The 20,667-nt window shown below is 44.5% G+C and overlaps 1 protein-coding gene across 2 annotated transcripts in view; it reads left to right on the top strand.

The window, feature by feature from the left end:
- USP24 (ubiquitin specific peptidase 24) overlaps positions 1-18,689 on the top strand; it is a 108,575-nt gene extending 89,886 nt beyond the window's left edge. For both annotated transcript variants that reach the window (XM_084637586.1, XM_084637587.1), the window contains exons 58-67: positions 181-283; positions 1,283-1,404; positions 1,766-1,879; positions 2,171-2,236; positions 5,309-5,375; positions 12,541-12,619; positions 13,389-13,464; positions 15,203-15,289; positions 15,625-15,735; positions 15,967-18,689. In XM_084637586.1, the coding sequence (XP_084493712.1) occupies positions 181-283; positions 1,283-1,404; positions 1,766-1,879; positions 2,171-2,236; positions 5,309-5,375; positions 12,541-12,619; positions 13,389-13,464; positions 15,203-15,289; positions 15,625-15,735; positions 15,967-16,029 (888 nt within the window). In that variant the 3' untranslated portion in view covers positions 16,030-18,689. The remainder of the gene's footprint in view (positions 1-180; positions 284-1,282; positions 1,405-1,765; positions 1,880-2,170; positions 2,237-5,308; positions 5,376-12,540; positions 12,620-13,388; positions 13,465-15,202; positions 15,290-15,624; positions 15,736-15,966) is intronic.
- Positions 18,690-20,667: the final 1,978 nt, after the last annotated feature.

Raw genomic sequence — 20,667 nt, forward strand, 5'->3', positions numbered from 1 at the left:
TAAACTCCACTTTTGTCTGTATGAATTGATGTTTCGTAGCTGTGATGGCCTGAGTGTAATACAGGGAGTTTCCACTGCGTCCAGAGAAGAGAAAGTTATAGATGCTTAGCTTCTTTGAATGCGTTACTACCGATGTAAGTAGGGAGTGATGTATATTTTGCTCCTTCCTTTGCCAAACAGAACCGCAGGTGGAGTTCAGCACAAGCTCGGGAGTTTGGGTTCCTTCACAATACTGTGGCACTACTGGTTTTGCACTCCGATGTCTCCTCACAGAGGAATGTGGGTAAGAGTTACCTTTCAGTTTTTATATGGCACTTTGCTGAGATGATCTTACATTGGCGGAGGGAACTAATCTTGTCGTCACTGGGGAAATAAAATTGCCTTGAACATTGAAAACAATAGTGTGTGTGTGTGTGATGTACAGTTGAGCCCACGTGTTTTTTTCACCTGTGTACATGTAGAGATACTTGGATCCCATGGTGAACTAAAAATACGGCTGGCACTCTAGGAATATGTGAATATATCATTTTTATAGCACCCTGTCATCCAAATGTCGCAGAGAGTTTTACTAGCATCTGTGAATTAAGCCATATCAATCCAGTCTGGGCCATGTACAGACACGACCAGCTTTCAACATTGTACTTTGCTTGCATTTTCCATATCCCTTCCAGCCCTTTCAAAAGGATATTTAATTATTAGGTAAAGTTAAATGAGCAGTTAAGTATCCAGCCACCTGCAGCAGAAAACGACACTCCTGTTAAGCTAAGTGCTGTGGAAGGGATGAAAAGACAAAAGTTGGGATCCTCAGTGCTTGAAGTGGGACTTGAGAGACATCCCCTCCCTCATTTGAAAGAAAAGTTTCAGTACTGAACAGGATTGTTAAATTTGCCAAACTCTGAGATGGGAGTGAGGTTTTAAAGCACTGGAAAGGTGTTAAGCTCTGTTGCACCACTTGAATGTGGTGGTAGTGATTGTGTTAAAACTTGATAGAAGTATCCAAGGTTAACCTACGTAAGTAAACTCGTTTGCTGTGGCCTTTTAGCACTTTTATTAAGTTGTCACTAGGATGCTGACAATGTAATAAATGGTTCATTTTCTGTGCTCAAGTGATTGTGTGGTGATGCCTATTGTAGGTGGTGCAGCACTTGAGATGAAGGTTCTTGGAAACTATTTGCTGCCAACAGAGATTGCAGCAAACTCAACGTTGTCACAGAATGATGGTGGTTTTTGAAGTGCAGAACGGTGTTATATCCGTGGGTTGTGTGTTCTGTTTTTCTTTTAGCTCCTGGTCTCTTTAAACAGCGTCCACCTCTTAGCACCACTGCCTCAGGTCCACTTCTGTCCCTCCATGAAGAAGTGGAAGCCTTGTTGTTCCTGTCTGAGGGGAAGCCTTACTTACTGGAGGTAGCTATTGTGCTAAATGTCTCCACATTTTGTGTGTTTAAAAGCTGGTGTTACATTGGTTCTTTGAAATACCACTACACTTGAGATATAAAATGAAAATTTTAGCCTTTGGAACACATATCAGAAAATATCAACTCAGCCTTTTTACACTGAGAAATTTCAATAAAATAGCTCATAAGTGGGCTGCAAGCCAAATTACTGTTGAAGGCAAGCTTAGCAGAGATGGAAAGCAGCAGTGTTATGGAATGCTGTTGGGGGTGGACTGACCTGGCCTCCGTGGGGTAGGAAGCAAAATTACATCCCTTCTGAAGGATACTAAAAAAAATCCCGTGTTGAAATGATATGTGTATCTCTCCGTTAGGTGATGCATGCATTCCGGGAGCTAACTGGATCATTGTCCGTTCTCATTGAGATGGTGGTGTACTGCTGCTTTTGTAATGAGCACTTTTCCCTCACCGTGCTACATTTCATCAAGGTACAAAGCTAATCAAAGTAGATTTTCAGCGTATGGCCTGTTCCAGGCTTTGAACTTAAGGTTGTGTTCCAAGGGCTTTAAATATTTTTGTGGGGATCTTAAGTATAGTCTGTACAGCTACTTGGAGTTTTCTTTAGGTTTTAAGGTTCAAATAAATAGTTCTAAGAGTTTTTTGTAAACTACAAACAAGGAATGTTAAATATGTTATATTTTGAACTATTATTAAATTACATCAGATTTATGTGGGTGTGTATTCTACCATCTGATGAATTTTGTATTTCTAACATACAGAACCAGCTGGAAACTGCCCCCCCTCATGAACTGAAGAACATATTCCAGTTACTTCATGAGATATTGGTAAGTGAAGAGTAAAGACTTGTATATGAAGCACTGCCCAAGCAGGATGGATTACATTTAACTACCTAACTGAAGGAAGGCATTATTATGGTGGGTTACAGTTCTTACCCACACATCCTATAATCTTTCCTACTTTCAGCTGTGTTACTTTCTCAATATTGCAATAGTCAGTGAAATGCTACAAGTCTTGTTTTTTTCGTTTTGGACCTGAAGAGAATCAGGTTCATGATTCTAAGGAATGGTAGGAGGGAAAACAGCACAATAAATTTAATGGATTTCAAGAAGGCAGACTTTACCAAATTCAGGGATTTGGTGGGTAATATCCTATGGGAAGCAAGTCTAAGAGGAAAAGCAGTTCAAGAGAGTTAGCAGTTTTCAAAAAGACATTAAGGGCACAAGAGCAAACTATCCCACTGCATGGGAAAGAGCAGAAGTATGGCAAGAGACCATCCCGGCTTAACCAGGAGCTCTTCAATGATCTGAAACTCAAAAAGAGTCCTACAAAAAGTGGAAACTAGGTCAGATTACAAAGGATGAATGTAAACAAATAACACAAGTATGTAGGGACAAAATTAGAAAGGCCAAGGCACCTAACAAGATTAAATTAGCTAGAGATATAAAGGGTAATGAGAAAACATTCTACAAATACATTAGAAGCAAGAGGAAGACCAAAGACAGGATAGGCCCATTACTCGGTGGGAGCGGGAGAAGGGGAACAATAACAAAACGTGGAAATGGCAGAAGTATTAAATGACTACTTGTGTTTTTTACCAAAAAAGTTTAGTAGCAATTAAACATCTAACTTAATGAATGCCAGTGAAAATGAAGTAGAATCAAAAGCTAAAATAGGGAAAGAACAAGTTAAAAAATATCTAGGCAAGTTAGATGTCTTCAAGTCACCAGGGCCTGATGAAATACATCCTAGGGCACTCAAGGAGTGAGCCATTAGCGCAGGGGTGGGCCACATCGGGATTGCAAAGCTGCATCGAGGGCCAGGTAGGGAATGCTGTGTCTCCCCAAATAGCCTGGCCCCCTCCCACTTACTGCCCCCTGACTTCCCCCCTCAGAACCGCAGACCCATCCAACCCCTGCTGTCTCCTGAGTGCCCCGACCCCTATCCGCACCCCTGATAGGCCCCCCGGGACTCTGGTGCCTATCCAACACCCCTGTCCCCTGACTGCCCCCCCCAGAACCTCTGCCCCATCCAACCCCTCCCTATCCCCTGACTGCTCCTTGGGATTCCCTGCCCCCTTATCCAACCCCACCGCTCCCTGCCCCCTTCCCATGCTGCTCAGAGCAGCAGGAGCTAGCAGCCCCGCTGCCTGGCCAGAGCCAGCCATGCCACCACTCTGCCTGGCAGGAGCAGAGGGCCAGAGCTCTGGCGGCATGGCGAGCTGAGGCTGCGGGGGAGGGGAAACAGCGGGGGAAGGGCCGGGGGCTAGCCTTCCCAGCCGGGAGCTCAGGGGCCGGGCAGGATGGTCCCGCAGGCTGGAGTTTGCCCACCTGTGCATTAGCAATTATCTTTTGAAAACTCATGAAGGTCAGGAGAGATTCCAGAGGACTGGAAAAGGACAAATATAGTGTCAACGTATAAAAAGGGGAATAAGGACGACCCAGGGAATTATAGACTAGTCATCTTAAATTCAGCACCTGGAAATATAATGGAGCAAATAATTAAGCAGTCAGTTTGCAAACACCTGGAAAATAATAATGTGATAAGTAGTTGTCAGCGTGGATTTGTCAAGAACAAATCATATCAAACCAACCCAATAGCTTTCTTTGACAGGGTAACAAACCTTGTGGATGCGGTGGAGGGAAGCAGTAGATGTAGTATATCTTTACTTTAGTAAAGCTATTGATACTGTCTTGCATGACCCTCTCATAAACAAACTAGGGAAATACAACCTAGATGGATCTACTATAAAGTGGGTGCATAACTGGTTGGAAAACCATTCCTGGAGAGTAGTTATCAGAGGTTCACAGTCAAGCTGGAAGAGCATAACGAGTGGGGTCCCGCAGAGATCAGTTCTGTGTCCAGTTCTGTTCAGTATCTTCATCAATGATTTAGATAATGGCATAGAGAGTACACTTATTAGCTTTGCAGACAATACTAAGCTGGGAGGGGTCACAAGTGCTTTAGAGGGTAGGATTAAAATTCAAAATAGTCTGGACAAACTGGAAAAATGTTCTGAAGTAAATGGGATGAAATTCAATAAGAACAAATGCAAAGTACTCCACTTAGAAAGGAACAATCAGTTGGACACATACAAAATGAGAAATGGCTGCCTAGGAAGAAGTACTGCGGAAAGAGATCTGGGGGTCATTCAAGCTAAATTTGAATCAACAGTGTAACACTGTTTCAAAAAAAAGCAAACGTCATTCTGGGATGTATTAGCAGGAGTGTTGTAAATAGAACACAAGAAGTAATTCTTCCGCTCTACTCCACGTTGATTAGTCTCAGCTGGAGTATTGTGTCCAGTTCTGCATGCCCACATTTCGGGAAAGATGTGGACACATTGGAGAGTCCATAGAAGAGCAACAAAAATGATTTAAATGTCTTGAAAACATGACCTATGAGGGAAGATTGAAAAAATGGGTGTGTTTAGTCTGGAGAAGACTGAGGGGATCATAACTGTTTTCAAGTACATAAAAGGTTGTTACAAGAAGGAGGGAGAAGAATTGTTAACATCTGATGATAGGACAAGAAGCAATGGGCTTAAGTTGCAGCAAGAGTGGTTTAGGCTGGACATTAGGAAAAACTTCCTAACTGTCAGGGTAGTTAAGCAGTGGAATATATTGCCTAGTGAGGTTGTGGAATCTCTGTTGCTGGAGATTTTTAAGAGCAGGTTAAACAATCACCTGTCAGGGATGGTCTAGATAGTACTTAGTCCTATCTTGGGTACAGGCGACAGGACTAGAAGACCTCCCAAGGCCCCTTCCAGTCCTACAATTCTGATTTATAACACAAAAATCTGAAGAACCTTTGAGACCATGGTTATAATGAAGAGACGATCTTGCAAGTACCTCTCACATAACACTAAGTTCTACCAGCCTTTTTTGTTTTCTTCACAGGTTATTGAAGACCCTTTACAAGTAGAGAGGGTCAAATTTGCATTTGAGACTGAAAATGGATTGCTAGGCAAGTAGCCCTACTGTGTGAAATGTTGTCATTCTTTCCTTTGAGAAATGTCCAAATAACCTATTGGTTTTTATACCTTGCTGAACTGAAGAACCTCTTAGTGGAATTGATTTCACATGTTATCCAAAAGCAGAGCATAAGAATATCGTGGTGATAGATGAGAGGAAATGGACTCTTATTTCTCCCAAACAAAACAAATCATTGAGCTGATAGAGGGATGGAGCATATGTACATCAGGGAAGGCCATTCAGAGTTCAAATTCAGATCAGGCCCAAACTATTGGGGGGGGCGGGTGTACACACAAATATACAGTATTGTCATAAAGGTCCTCTCCTCAACCCCATTCTGCAATATAGTCCTTGCACTGGAGACAAGGAGGAAAAGTGGTTAGTATATAGGAAGCAACCTATATACTAATATTAACATTTTTGGCGTTTCCCTGGAGGGGGGTGGAAAAGATGTGAAGAAAATGTGAAGTAAGTGGAAGAGATGGGAATTTCTCTCAGTTTGCTGGTTGACTTTCAACCCAGTTGCAAAACAGATTCCTTGAGAGAGTCTCCTCCTTACACATCTTAGTATTTTTGCTGCCTCCTCCAGTCTTCCTCCCTTATGAATGTGATGATCCCTGTTCTGATTCAATAATCTTACCAAGGACTGGATGCATGCCTCCTGTCTTTAAAAAGAGTGTAAGCCTGTATTCAGGCCATAGGTCATCTCCAGGTGCTTTGATCCTACTGTATCAGAGGGCTGGTGTCCAAATGCAGGTTCTCCATAGCTAAGCTTTTTTTTTCCCCCTACCCCGTGAGTTGAGGTTCTTTTCCCCCAAAGCTTCTCTGACCTGGAAGGTAAAGTTCAGGGGCGGGGGGAAGGGGGACAGCAGCCCTAACCTCATATGGAATGATAGTAGAACCTTCTCTTACTGTGTGGAATATGACACACACACACACACACACACACACACACATACAGCCCCATCCCAGGATTTGGTTCTAATGTGTGCTGCCCCCTTCTAATAATGGTATTACCAAGAGCTCTCTCCAGTCAGCAAGTTGCTGAGCCCTTCCCAACCCCTTTAAGGTGGTGGCACCTTAAAGGCTAACAGATTTATTTGGGCATAAGCTTTCGTGGGTAAAAAACCCACTTCTTCAGATGCATGGAGTTTTTTTTACCCACGAAAGCTTATGCCCAAATAAATCCGTTAGTCTTTAAGGTGCCATTGGACTCCTGGTTGTTTTTGTGGATAAAGACTAACAGGGCTACCCCTCTGATAATTGCTTTAGAAGTTTTAGCTCCAGTTGGAAGTTGGTGAGCTGGGTCCTTTATCCTGGCTTTGATCATTAATTTGCTTCCTAGTAGATGGAACCATGTAAAAATCTGTGGTAGGATGGATAAGAGGAAGATAACGGTATTACCAGAGATTTACAGCTTGTCTGTAAACTGCGGTGTGAAATCCAGGTACAGTGCATAAAATTGCCTGCAGTTTTACTTTGATCTAGGTTAGACAAAAAGGAAGGTTCAGATAAACTGTAAGAGAATCTTGAGCAGAATTAGTACTGTTAGCATGAATATTTAATAAATGTCTAACATTTCTGAAAGCTCTAATAAATTATAGGATACTGGTAGTTTTTTTACTTTAGCCTGATGTTTTCAATCCAATTTGTAGCTGTTTGTATCGCAAAACTGTGTGTGAATTATGTTTTAAATATTTCTGTTCTTTTTCGAGTGCTTGCTCATGTCAGTTCCATTCTAGGTGGGCCTGCGCCCACGTGCGCAGTAGTCAGAGATGTTTGCCTTGGCGGTATCCATAGGGTCAGCTGTGGCGCCCCCTTGAGTGCCAAGCTCATGCATCAGTATACCAGGCCCTGCCGGCCCTATGTTCTCTCAGTTCCTTCTTACCACCCGTGGTGATTAGTCGAAGCTCCTTTCCTTGCATAGCAAGAGCTAGCGATTTCGTCTCTTCTGACTTAGAGCCTTAGGGCTTTGTAAATAGTTTAAGTAGTAGTAAAGTGTAGTTAGAAGTTAGAGTCCCAGCGGGGACTTCGCCCCAGGCAGGGCATGCCCCGGTCTCTCAGGTTTAAGCCCTGCGTGGACTGTAACAGGCCTATGCCTGTAAGTGACCCCCACAGCAGCTGCCTCAAGTGCTTGGGGGAATCACACGTGAAGGACAAGTGTCATATTTTGAAAAATTTTTGACCCAGGACTCAGAGCAGGATATTCATTTGCAGGCTCTCCTCATGGAGGCTGTCCTTTGTCTGGATTCCGAGCCATCCTGCCAAGACTTGCCTAGTACCTTGGCCTCAGTGCGCAGTGAACCCCCAGCACCAGGCTCCACCCAGCACCATTCCCCGTCGCTGGTGCCCAGAAAGGAAAAAAAAAAAAGGCCATCAGGCAAAGGACCCAGTTCGGGCTGCCCTGCCACTCCAGAGCCACGTGGACATGCCTCCCCGGTCGGGGCCCTTAGCCCCAAAGGATCCACCACCGACTTCTGGAATCAGCAGGGGACCCAAACTCCTGACTGCATCAACACCTTCCCAAGCTCTCACAGTGCCAAGAGAGCAGAGGCTTCTGCCTACGCCACCTTGGCAGCACTGCCAGTGGCCAGCGCAGTGGCCTTATTGGAGTGCATGGGACATGCCAGTCATGATGATGCCCCTTTCGCACCACTCCTCAGCCGCTGCCTTGGAGCAACAGTTGGCGGCACCAAACTCTGTTCATCAGTCACACTCAGAGGTTTGGGTAGAGGAGACTGCACCCACCCCTAAACCTCCTTCCCCCATGGGGGATGATGCCCCGGGGCCTCACCCAGTGGTACAGTCATCTCTTCATCCCCAGACAAGGCAGGTCACGGGACTCTCGAGGGCTAGCACGCCTGACAACTTTAAAGAACACCAGGCCCTCTTTCAATGGGTGGCCGAGAACTTGGGCCTAGAGGTGGAGGAGATAGCCAAGCAGGCGGACACCTTGTTCAACATCCTCTTAGCCTCTATTCCGGCCCGTGTTGCACTACCAGTGCATGACGGGGTCATCAAAATTGCCAAGACCCTCTGACAAACCCCATTTTCCATCCTCCTCATCTCCAGAAGGGACGTAAAGAAGTACTTTATCCCGGCCAAAGGGTTCAAGTACCTTTATACCCACCCACCTCTGGGCTCGCTGGTTGTCTCTGTGGCCAACGAAAAAGACAAGCAGGGGCACACCAGCTCAACTCCCAGAAATAAAGAGGCCAAAAGACTGGACCTTTTTGAGAGGAAAATTTATTCCACTGCCAGCCTGCTATTCTGGGTGGCAAACCATCAGGCCCTCTTGGGCAAGTACAGTTTTAAGTTATGGGACGCCCTCCATACGTTCGAGTCCTTCCCACAGGGTTTGGCCCAAGAATTTGGCACTCTGGTGGAGGAAGGCACCTTGGCGGCTAGTTGCTCCCTCCAAATGGCATAGGATGCAGTGGACTCAGCGGTTAGAGTGGTCGCGTCGGCATTGGTTATGAGGCACAGCTCCTGGCATCAGACCCCCGGCCTGTCCCAAGAGATGCAGAACTTGATCCAGGACCTCCTCTTCGATGGGAATGGTCTCTTCTCTGAACAAACAGATGCAAGGCTGCATGGGTTGAAGGACACTCAGGCCACCCTTCGCTTGGTGGGCATGCATACACCACAGTCTTCACAGAAGCAGTTCCAGCTGCTCCTGCCGCCAAGGCCTGGGCAGCCTCGTCAGGGGTCTGCTGAGAGAATGGGTAGACACATGAGCTTTAGTTGTTTCCAGCCTTCGTATTCCCACACAGCCTGGCCCGGCAAAGCATCTTGGGGCCAGAAGTGCTCATTTTGAGGGTGCAGTCGAGAGCGATGCCCCAGTCAATTCCCCAGATCCACCATGTTCTTTCCTCAAATGTCTTCATCCCTACCGTTCAGCCTGGTTGTAGGTCACCTCAGACCACTGGGTGCTGGACATAATATCTTGGTGCTATACCCTGCAATTTTCGGCCGCCCCCCCTTCCCACCCCCTCTTCTTTCCCATCCTTCTTCAGGGACCCTTCTCATGAGCAACTCCTCATTCAAGAGGTTGAGAACCTCCTGCACCTGGAGGTGGTGGAGGAGGTCCCTCAGGACATGAAAGGAAAAGGGTTCTATTCCCGCTACTTCCTAATTCTGAAGGCAAAAGGGAACCTCAGACCCATCCTGGACCTGCGTCTCCTCAACAAGGTCTCTCAAAAAGTTGAAGTTTTGCATGGCCTCCATCATCCCCTCCCTGGATCTGAGAGAGTGGTACACTGTCCTCAACTTAAAGGACACTTATTTCCATATTTCCAGGTCACAGACGCTTCCTCCATTTCATAGTGGGCGGGCACCATTTTCAATTCACAGCGCTGCCCTTTGGCCTCTCGCCAGTCCCCATGGTGTTTACAAAATGTATGGAGCCAGTGGCCGCTTACCTGAGACGTTGAGGCGACCGGGTCTTCTCGTATCTCGACAACTGGTTCATCAAGGGCAGGTCTCGGGAGCAAGTGTAGTGGAGTCTCAATCTTGTGCGTTCCACTTGCCGTGACCTGGGCCTGTTAATAAACGAGAGAAAATCCACCTTAATGCCCATCCAGTGAATAGAGTTAATTGGGGCAGTTCTCAAAACCACATGAGCCAGAGCCTGCCTTCCAGAAGCACATTTTCAGGCCATGTCAGACCTGATCTCCCATCTAAAGAACCACCCGCTCACCCAGGCTCACACCTGCCTGCAGCTGTTGGGCCACATAGCCGCATGTACATACATGGTCAGCCATGCTCGGCTCCATCTCCGGCCCCTGCAAGCATGGCTGGCATCGGTCTACATTCCCAGCAGGCATGACCTGGACTGGGTAGTCAGGGTGCCAGACCACATCAGGTTGTCCCTGAATTGGTGGTTGGACCCCAGGTCGGTGTTGGAAGAAGTCCCCTTCGTGATCCCATACCCATCGCTGATCCTGGTCTCCAATGCTTCAGGCCTGGGCTGGGGAGCCCACCTAGGTGAGCTGAGCACCCAAGGCTGCTGGTTGTGGGACGATCTGGCCTTCCACATGAACGTCAGGTAGCTCAGAGCAATTTGCCTGGCCTGACAGGCTTTCTTGTCCCACCTGAATGGCAAGGTTGTGCAGGTCCTGTCGGACAACAGCACCATGATGTATTACATCAACCGGTAGGGTGGTGCCAGGTCTTTGGCCCTTTATCAAGAAGCTCTCCGCTTTGGGGATTTTTGTGTGGCATGCCATTCATCTGATAGCCGCATACCTGCCTGGGACCAGGAACATCTTAGCAGATCACCTCAGCAACACTTTCTCCTCTCGCCATGAGTGGTCGCTCCAATCGGAGGTGGTCACTATAATCTTCCAGAGGTGAGGGACTCCCCAGGAGGACTAGTTTGCATCCAGGCAGAACAGAAAATGATGCATGTTCTGTTCAATTCAGGGAATGGACAGAGGCTCCCTATCAGATGCCTTCCTCATTCTGTGGTCGGGGGCGCTGATGTATGTCTTCTCACCAGTGCCACTGATTCACAGAGTCCTTGTGAAGGTCAGGCAAGACAGGGTGAAAGTTATCCTAATAGTCCCCGCGTGGCCTCGCAAGCACAGGTTCGACATGTTGCTGAGCTTTTCAGTAGCCACGCCGCTGCAGCTGCCCCTCTGGCCGGATCTGCTGTCACAGAACCACAGCAGCCTTTTGCATCCAAACCGGTGCAGTGCTGCACTTGACAGCTTGGCTACTGCATGGCTAAGTGCAGGAGAACGGGCATGCTTGGCCCTTGTCCAACAGGTCTTTCTGGATAGCAGGAAATCCTCCATCAGAGCAACTTACCTGGTCAAATGGAAAAGATTCACGTTCTGGACCTTGGAACAGCATATTCAGGCTGAGCAGGCCTCGTTGCAGGAGATCCTGGATTATCTGTTGCACCTCAGACTCCAAGATTTGTCCTTGTCATTGATCAAAGTCCACCTGGCCGCTATCTCGGCTTTCTATCCTTCGTTCCAAGGCAGGTTGATCTTGGCTCACGACATGACGGCACAGTTTTTGAAAGGTCTGCAGTGTCTCTACCATCACGTCCAGGATCCCATCCCCTCCCTGGGACCTGAATCTCATGCTGTCGAGACCATGGGGTTTCCATTTGAGCTGCTGGCTTCCTGCTGTCTCCTGCTTCTCTCCTGGAAGGTCTCGTTCCTGGTCACGATAACATCGGTCCGCAGTGTGTCCAAGATCAGGGTGCTTACTCTGGAGCCAACCTATATGGTGGTCTACAAGGATATGGTCCAGGTGTGACCACACCCAGCGTTTCTGCCCAAGGTCGTTTCCCAGTTTGACTGGCCAGGATATATACTTATCAGTCTTCTTTCCAAAGGCTCATGTGTCACAGGAGGAGCGCAGGCTACGCACTCTGGACGTCGGGAGGGCGCTGGACTTCTACACAGATAAAACAAAGCCGTTCCCTATGTCAGTGCAGTTGTTCGTTGCAGTGGCAGACAGAATGAAAGGTCACCCAGTGTCTGCTCAGAGGATTTTGTCCTAGATCACAGCCTGCATCCGTTAACTGCTATGAGCAGGCGAAGGTGTCTTCACCCGCGATCATGACAGCACACTCGACTAGGGCACAAGCGTGGTCAGCGGCCTTCCTGGCACAGGTATCAGTCCAAGAGATCTGTAGGGACTCTACCTGGTCTTCTGTCCAAATGTTCGCATCTCATTATAGACTTACCCAGCAATCTTGAGATGACACTGGCTTTGGCAGAGCAGTGCTGCAAGATCGTGAACACTGAGCCCACCTCCATTGATACTTACTGCTTGTGAGTCACCTAGAATGGAATCAACATGAGCGAGCACTCGAAGAATAAAAAATGGTTACCTACCTTTCGTAACTGTTCTTCGAGATGTGTTGCTCATGTCCATTCCATTACCACCCTCCTGCCCTGTCAGAGTTGCTGGCAAAAAGGAAGTGAGAGCACATAGAGCTGCTGGCCCCTGATATACTGATGCATGAGCACGGCACTCAAGAGGGCACCACAGCTGGCCCTACGAATACCTCTAAGGCAAAAATCTCCAACAACCGCGCACGTGGGCGCACGCACACTTAGAATGGAATGGACATGAGCAACACATCTCTACGAACAACAGTTACGAAGAGGTAGGTAACTGTTTTTTTCTCATTCCAGCCTTGATGCACCATAGTAATCATGTGGACAGCAGTCGTTGCTATCAGTGTGTCAAGTTCCTTGTTACTCTTGCTCAGAAGTAAGTAATGGTAAAAGAAAGTGAAAAGTTCCTGTTAAACTCTCCGTAGTAACCACCTCACAAATCTTCAGCCTGTCACAAACCTTCCTGTTGCTCATATGGATGCTGTCGCCTACCCCTTTGTCACCTGTCGGCTGGGTTACTGTAACGCAGTTGAAGTTCAAGGACCTGCTCTTGAAGTCTACTTAGAAGTTTGAAAATGAGGTGCTAGGTTCCTTAGAGATGGATTGAAGTTGTGTGTGGGGGGGTTTTTTTTTTAAACCTACTAGCAGCTGAGTTGGATTTCTCCTGCCACAGCTGATAATACCAACATCTAAAGCCAAAGCAGGAGAGCTGCATTCTGTATTTGTCAGTTCTTGCGTGAGAAATGCAGGTTTCTGGCAGATAAATACTCGGAAGGATTTCAGATCTTTTATTTCAAAATGTTTGAGTTTTTAAATCTAATCATGTATTATATTAATAATTAAAGGTTTAAAGTATATGGTTTTGGCTCATCTTTACCCATAATGGACTATCTGATGTAAATTTCATTCAACTTTATTTGTGTATATGTAATATACATTTTTGCTATCACTAAGCCAATTAATTTTTATAGCATTTATCTTCAAAAAAAAAAAAAAGAAAACATTGTGTTTGCAATAACGACATGTAGAGAAGACAATGACTGGGATCTTGTAATATGTGTTAAGGAAGAGCGGTCTTTAAATTTCAGATTTAACAGAAAGGACTGCCTTCATTGTGGATAATAAATATGCTCTCAATTTCCAAGGTGCCCTGCTGCTAAAGATTATTTCAAGGAGAATTCTCATCATTGGAGCTGGGCTGTACAGTGGCTACAGAAGAAGGTAATTTGTCTGTGGCAATATTATGGAGAGACTGTCTTCTCTTCCCTGTTACATTTGCAGCCAGACTTCTATTATAAGTTGATTTAGGTGACATTTTTTTTAATTTAATTTTTGTTGGCCCAAAACTATTCACGAATTTCCCGATAGTTGAGGCTGGGGAAAGGTTTTCACAATCAGCTTCAGAAAACTGTCTGTGTGTCTGTCCTCCCATTTAAAACTCTTATTCCACTAGTTAGGGCACTTGCCTGGGATGTGGGAGACCCTGTTCCAGACCAGGGATTCACATGTGGGACTTGAACACAGATCTTCCTCCCTCCCTTGGTTATTCTGTGGTAGATTGCTCTCTGTCTCTCCTGTTGAAAGTTTCCATTTTGTATAAATTCGTAAATATTCATTGGAGCAGGTGAGTGCCCTAACCAATGGGCACTAGGCTATTCTGTTGTCAATCTCCACAATTCCACTTTGTATAAATCTATAAATATTCATTGGACTAAAGAGAGAGTGAGAGAGACTGTTACCTAGTAATTGAGGGACTCACCTGGGAGGTAGGAGATGTGGATTCAGATCTTCTCTCTTCCCGAATCAGGAAAACCAAAACATTTTCTGAACTGACCTGGATGTTGTCCCTGATTTTTTGGGTTTGTTGGCCAAAATGAAAAATCAGTCATTCACCCAGCTCTAATTATAAGCTCAAATCTCCCCTTGCCGTATTTTTGGGATAGGCATGAGTTTCACCTTGGTTTCAGTGATCATTATTATGACAGAGTGCAAGTTTTTCCTGGAATGTCAAGTATTATTATGACATGGCTAAACAGATACATTTGGAAAAGGCACTTTATTTGGCTCCTTACTTTAAAATAGAAAGGTTTGTGTACGCACAAATGTACACATAGGTACCAGTAAAGAAAACTCGTACATAGTTTTTATAAATCAGAATATTTTTTAAATCAGTGATGATCCTCCTGACTCATGTCCCTCCCCATGAAGAAAGCCAACTTTGGAAGCTTTCAGAGGCTGAAGCTGAATGTAGAAAATCCAGTATGGAGACCTTCCCTTGCCAGCATGCTGGTCCAAATAGCCACCTTCCACAGGAGATTTCTTGCAACCCATTGCGATTGAACACAGAAAAATGTATGTGTTAAACAGACACCACTTTCCTCTCAATTCCCACTGCCATGGCTAGGAACTCTAGTTCCCATTTGCTCCCAGCTAATGCAGGCCCGGCGGTGGCTCTCCAGTACTCAAAGACACTTAAGTGTGAAGTTCAGTAGAACCAGTCCATGTTCTGCTTCTGCAGCCCAGATTAGGCCCCGGTCTCTCTGCGAGCGCTGCATGGGGTATCTTTGCTGTCCCACAATCCCAGACTCTCCAGCTGCAAAAACCTCCATCTTTCTCTGACAGCTTTTACAAGGCAGTTGTGTTGCCAATGCAAAAACCGCACCACACTGAAAATTGAACATGTGGTAACAGGCATGAAATTAAATTTGCTATAAAAATAGAGCAGTGTTATTGTACTGATATTATTCATCTTGGCTTTGGAGCCTTTTCATTAATTAAATAGGAATGTTTCATTGATGCTGACACAGGCTCTCCAGTGTGCTGCACAGGTATGCCACGGATTTGGGGAACCTTGACACAGACTTTTGGCCCATCCTGCTGTGGAATAGACAAGCAAGGCCTTAGGCATGTCATGTGTTTCTGCTGCTCAGGGTTAATTTTGACTTTGGTTTTTATTTAGATGTCCGAACACTATTGGGCTCCACAGAGTAATGTGTCCAATGAAACATCCACGGCAAAAACCTTCCAGCGCACGATTTCGGCACAGGTACGTGTTGTAATCACAAGAGGTAGTGTGTGTGTTGTTTTCGTTTCCCTTTCCTACTCCGCACTGAGTGGCCCTTTTCTTGGCATCTTACTACAGACAGATGTACTTAAGTGCATTCTTCTCGTGGGGGTTGGATCTTAAGTCTGTTCCTGGCTACAGTGGGCACGCTTAAGTGAATCCACGTGGTTACCTCAGTTACTTCCTGCCAAACTATGGCAGGTCCATTAGCATATGATAAATATTAGCAGATGTTGAGTTTTTAATTACAGTCATTGAATGGATGGGGTATATGGCCTTCTTGGCATCTAACCTCCTGAATTTCCATCCTACCCTAGGACACGCTGGCCTATGCCACAGCCCTGTTGAATGAGAAAGATCAATCAGGAAGCAGTAATGGATCAGAGAGTAGTCCAGCCAATGAGAATGGAGACAGATATCTACAACAGGTAAAAAAAACAATCATAATCCAGTCTCGTGTGAAGAATGCATTATGAATGATGAAAGCAATGGGCTTCGTACTAAGAATTCCCAGTGCTGCACACTTTGCCTAATGACTGCATTTTAAAGATGTGATACAGACAAAATAACCCGTCTGCAGGCAGGGTGCTAACGTTTCACTGTATACCTTTTTAAAGAACAATGTGTGTACTACCGTCATTATTTTTGTGTGTTGAAAGGGCTCGGAGTCTCCCATGATGATTGGTGAGCCTAAAAGTGACCTTGACGACGTTGACCCTTAAAGGATATCTACGAACTCAAGAGCAAGAGTTAAACCGAAATATTTAATACCTGGCACCTTTTTGAAACTGGAGTCCCATCGCTTACACCTTCAGAGGAGACTGGAGAGAGAATGCTTTCTAAGAATCAGTGGCAACCCTGAAGAATTTTGTTTCCCTCAGAGTTAAAAGCATTCTTCATCTGTGAAGGTTTAGGAACTTTAATGCTGCAAAGAACTCCTGCGGTAGCTAGTGTGATTGTCCAGACAGGATGAAAGTTTGTCAGGAAGATTTTATCAAGTTCAAAAAAAGCTAGTGGTTGACATTTTTATTATGTGAACATTAAATGAGTGAATGTAAAACTGTTGCTTTTTCTGTGATGCTGCAAAAAAAGATTCTTTTGGGTTTTATACAGAAAAAAATCAGTCTGCCTTTAGGTATGGGGGGCAAATTTTTACTCTTTCTGATAATATTGAATAGGAATATTCAAAATTCTGTGAAGATGTGTGATGACTTACATTGTAAAATATTAGTTTAAGAATCCGTCTACACAAGGACCTTTGTATTTAATATGTCTCCCCGCTGGTTTGTATAGCGCCTGACAGAGGGGTCGCTAAGAGAGCTCTGAAAGGACTGTGATTCCTTCTAGAATGACTTTGGCACAAGAACTCTGGAATTGGTGAGCTTTTTCTGATAACCTTCTGATGTCAAATTGGGAAGAGCAATAAAAAAGCTTTGTTTTCTCTAGTAACAGGTGTGTATGAAATGACATAGGTGGATTTAAAAAAAAGTTTAATGTTTAAAAAGAAAAAAAGCACTTTAAGATTGAATTGTTGCAGTTTGACTCCATTAAATCATCTTTTTAAGACTTGGAGACATATTGAATAAACTGTAGTCTTAATCATGTGATCTGCAATCATTTGCTTATGCTTTGAAGTTACTGAGAAAGTTGGTATTGGTTGTATATGATGAATAATTCCTTGAGTGAGTTGGAGCCATTGTTGTGTGGATTTTATAATAATTTTAATGCAGGGAAAGAATGATTTGGCTTTGTATTGTCACTTGCGCAGGCAACATCTAAAATGCCACAGCTAGGTTTATTGGCTCCTAAATAACTGGAAACCCGTTGAACTACATGAGCGGAGTTTTGTTTTCCATGCTGAATGCAATTCAGTCATTTCTGATAGCTCGGGATACTAGCTTCTTTTGTGCCAATTGAGTTTTCATATTTGTACATTTTGCATTTTCAGTTTCACATTGTCTGCACTGCTTTTGCCTTTATTTATGGATTCTGCCTTACTTTAAAAAAATAATGCACAGAATTGGGGGCAATCTTAAGGAGTGCCTGCGTACCTCCAAAATGGATAAATTTGCCAAGTCAAAGGCACAACCAGCCAAAAAGTGCCTTTTTTCTTTACTTCTATGTACTGTTGTCAAAACAAGAACTGGCAGATGGCTTTTCACTATTGTGCACTAATCTGGAAATTAACCAGTCATTTCATTGTTGAAGCAACCATCTGATAGGATTTCAGTTGTACAGCTCTATAACTTATTGCCAGTTAGAGAACCCGGGTCAGAAACTGCGTGTTCCAAATAAGGGTGGCATTGTAGTGGATATTTTTTTTTCAAAATAATGCCATCATTGAAACATGGCAGAGTTAGCAGATTTTATAAATGTTTCTGATAACATGCTGGGAAATTTTAAATGTGATGTTTTAAATTAATTTTGAATAAATAATTCATTTCTCACTGACACCTCTTTCCCCACCTTCCCTATTACTTCATAACAGGTCATAAATCATCTCAGAAATAGCCCATATACAGTGGTGATGTGATGTCATTGTTGTTCCCAGGGGCCAGCATCAATTGTCACTTCAAATCCCTATTATTTCCTATGGAAACTACGCCCTCTGTTACTGCAGGCCACCGTAGCATCACTTGCAAAACTGCACCAAGATGGCTCAGATCACCACTGTATATTCCACATCAATACAAACTTCTCATGGTTCTGCTCATGCTGGTACGAAGTCAGTGGCTATAATTTTCAGTACTTTGGTTTCCAGCTGCTGTCATTTGAACCTGCTGAAGATGATTTTGGGGGGGGTTTGAAAATACCGTTTGACAAAAGTAGCTTTTTGTGTGTGCAAATTGTGATGTGTTTCTATGTTGTAATTTTTACTGCCAGTATTTTGGATGAAAATGTTTTTATACATCTTACAGTATGCTCAGTAAGGGAGCAGCCATAGGCTGCCTATGCGCTCTTGGGGATGGATCTGTCCAACTAATGCATAGACACTAGCGCTGTTAAAAATAGGCCGTCTTGATGAACAGTCCTGGGACTCCTGGTCAGTGGAATAAAGTTATTCCTTTCCCAGAAAACGAGGGCAGTCTTCAGATTGTTCATAAAGCTGTGCTGTCATGTGGTTGATCCTCTGACCTTGAACTCTCCCATAGCCAATCCTTGAGGTAATGAGCGATAGATTATTATCCTGATACTTTTTTGACAGCCCCCATAAGATGACCTCTAATTTGAAAGAGGTGAATTACTTTCAGTGCTATTCTACTGCACACCCTTATAGTGTGGCTGTCTGCAAGCACAAGAATAGACAGGTGTAATAGCCATCTGCACCATTCCACCCTGCTTTCTTACAACAGAATAAAGTCACTTGATTAGACTGCCTAAATCTGTGAATATTTTGCTTGTCACAGAGTAGGATTAGCTGGTAGTTGCCTGAATCTGAGGGCCAGATTTTGCCCTTATACTCACTTCAGTTTGTGCGTGATGCATAAAACAGTGAGATTCTGCGTACTCTCGTTATGCTGGTTCAAAGAAAGAATTTACATGAAAAGCAGGAAACAAAAAGACATCGTATTTGTTGTTATATGCGCCAGGTCTTCCTCTTTGTAGAAAGAGCAGACGCAATAGCTACAACCAGGTATGTAAGTTGCAATGCTACGTTTCTTAAGGAAACAAAACCCTTTCTGACAGATGCCTACTCCCTGCGGATGAATGGTCTAATCAGCAAAGCCCCTCTGCACTGTTGAGAAGAAACTGTTCTAATCTTCAAGCATGATCAAGGCTGCCATGTCCCATCATGTTAATTACTTACTCAAAACCTTGAGCCGGTACACTAGTGTGAAATATACTGGTGCTTTACCAGTTGACTATCTGGATCTCCAAGCAAGCTATTACTCCACACTTCTCAGGGGCTTAAGCATTATGAGTGCTTTCTCTTATCTCACCCCTTCACCAAATGGAGCGATGCACTTGGCTCATGTATCAACCACGAAGCAGCAGACACCATACTGGAATTTGTCCGAGGGCTCTGAAGTGCCCTAGCATGCCTCAGGGTAGTAGAAAATACTAATTTGCCACGGGTAATGCTGCTGTTGGGCCTCTAAAGAAAGAGCTGCCCCTGTTGCTACTGTTCTATTATTCAGGCACAGTGGCAATTATTCACTGCTCTCCCTATCATTTAGGAAAACCAATTTTGATCTCCTTGAGTAAGCTGTGAAATGGTCCAATTAGCACAATAAAATGCACATAATTTTCCATACCCTTTTTTGAGCTTTTATTAATTCCGTTTCTGCTCTTTAAGGAGCATCCTACTGACCAGCAATGTTTTCTGCCCTCCAGCCTTCTTGCTTAAGTAGTTTTAAGTTGAAGTGAAAAGGTTTCCTATTTTCCCTCAGATTTAGATGTCCTGAGTTCAAAATCGAGCAGGCTGTCCCTGCTTGCTTAAAAAAAAATATTACACCCCCCCCTTGGATCTTTGCAACAATCCAATAAGAATCCTGGCACTCTACCATAGGGTGTGTTTTTGGCACAGGTAGGCACGGGCTAATCTTGTATTAAAACTGATTAATATCTGTAAGGAAACTGAGTAAGTGCTGGAAACATCTCAGGTTGTAATAAGGCTAATCTGTTGAGTGTTTTTGATTTCTTAATGTTACTCACATGACAGTCCTCAAATGGGTGATTTGCAGTTTAGTTGAGCAAATTAAACCCCTTTATGTAGAACAATCCTTGCTTTTAATGTCTTTAAGGAATTCCCTGGGGAGGTGCTTTATCATAATGTGGATGAAAGTCTTCCTGTACTGTGTTCAGATGTGGCATAACCAAGACTCGGGTGTTCTCACCGACAGCCCAGGCTTTTGACACTGGTCAGTTCCCTAGCTAGCGCACTTACCTGCTTAGTCAAACTAATCTGTCTTCTACACTGGATGAAATTGTGCCTTAATGCTAGACAGCACAAAGGAGCAGATTCAGCTTCATTCCTGTCGGGGGGGGAGATAAGTGCAATAGAGTCATTCCTTGTTTTAGGGTGCAGAGAGAAGAGAGAATTTTGTCCAAGAATTTGAGTGCAGATGCCAGCTGCCTCCATGCTAAGCTGCTATCTTCTTCTCTTCCCCCTGCAGAGCACACTGCATTGCATGTACTTAAAGCAGAAGTTGGAGAGATGCTACATCATAGAAGCCGCCTTTCCCAACCCCATAGCATCCCTACTCGTCGTCTTACAACAGCAAACTACCACAGCCACCCTTCTTTAAATGCAGGTTAAGTCCTGCTAGATATATTTTATTTAGTGCACCAAAGTGAGATAACGGACTTCTCAGAAAATCCTAGCCAAGGCAATTGTAATTCAAACTGATCATTTTCCC

This window comes from Lepidochelys olivacea, assembly GCF_965140295.1.
Source record: "Lepidochelys olivacea isolate rLepOli2 genome assembly, chromosome: 8".
Taxonomy (NCBI): Eukaryota; Metazoa; Chordata; order Testudines; family Cheloniidae; genus Lepidochelys; species Lepidochelys olivacea.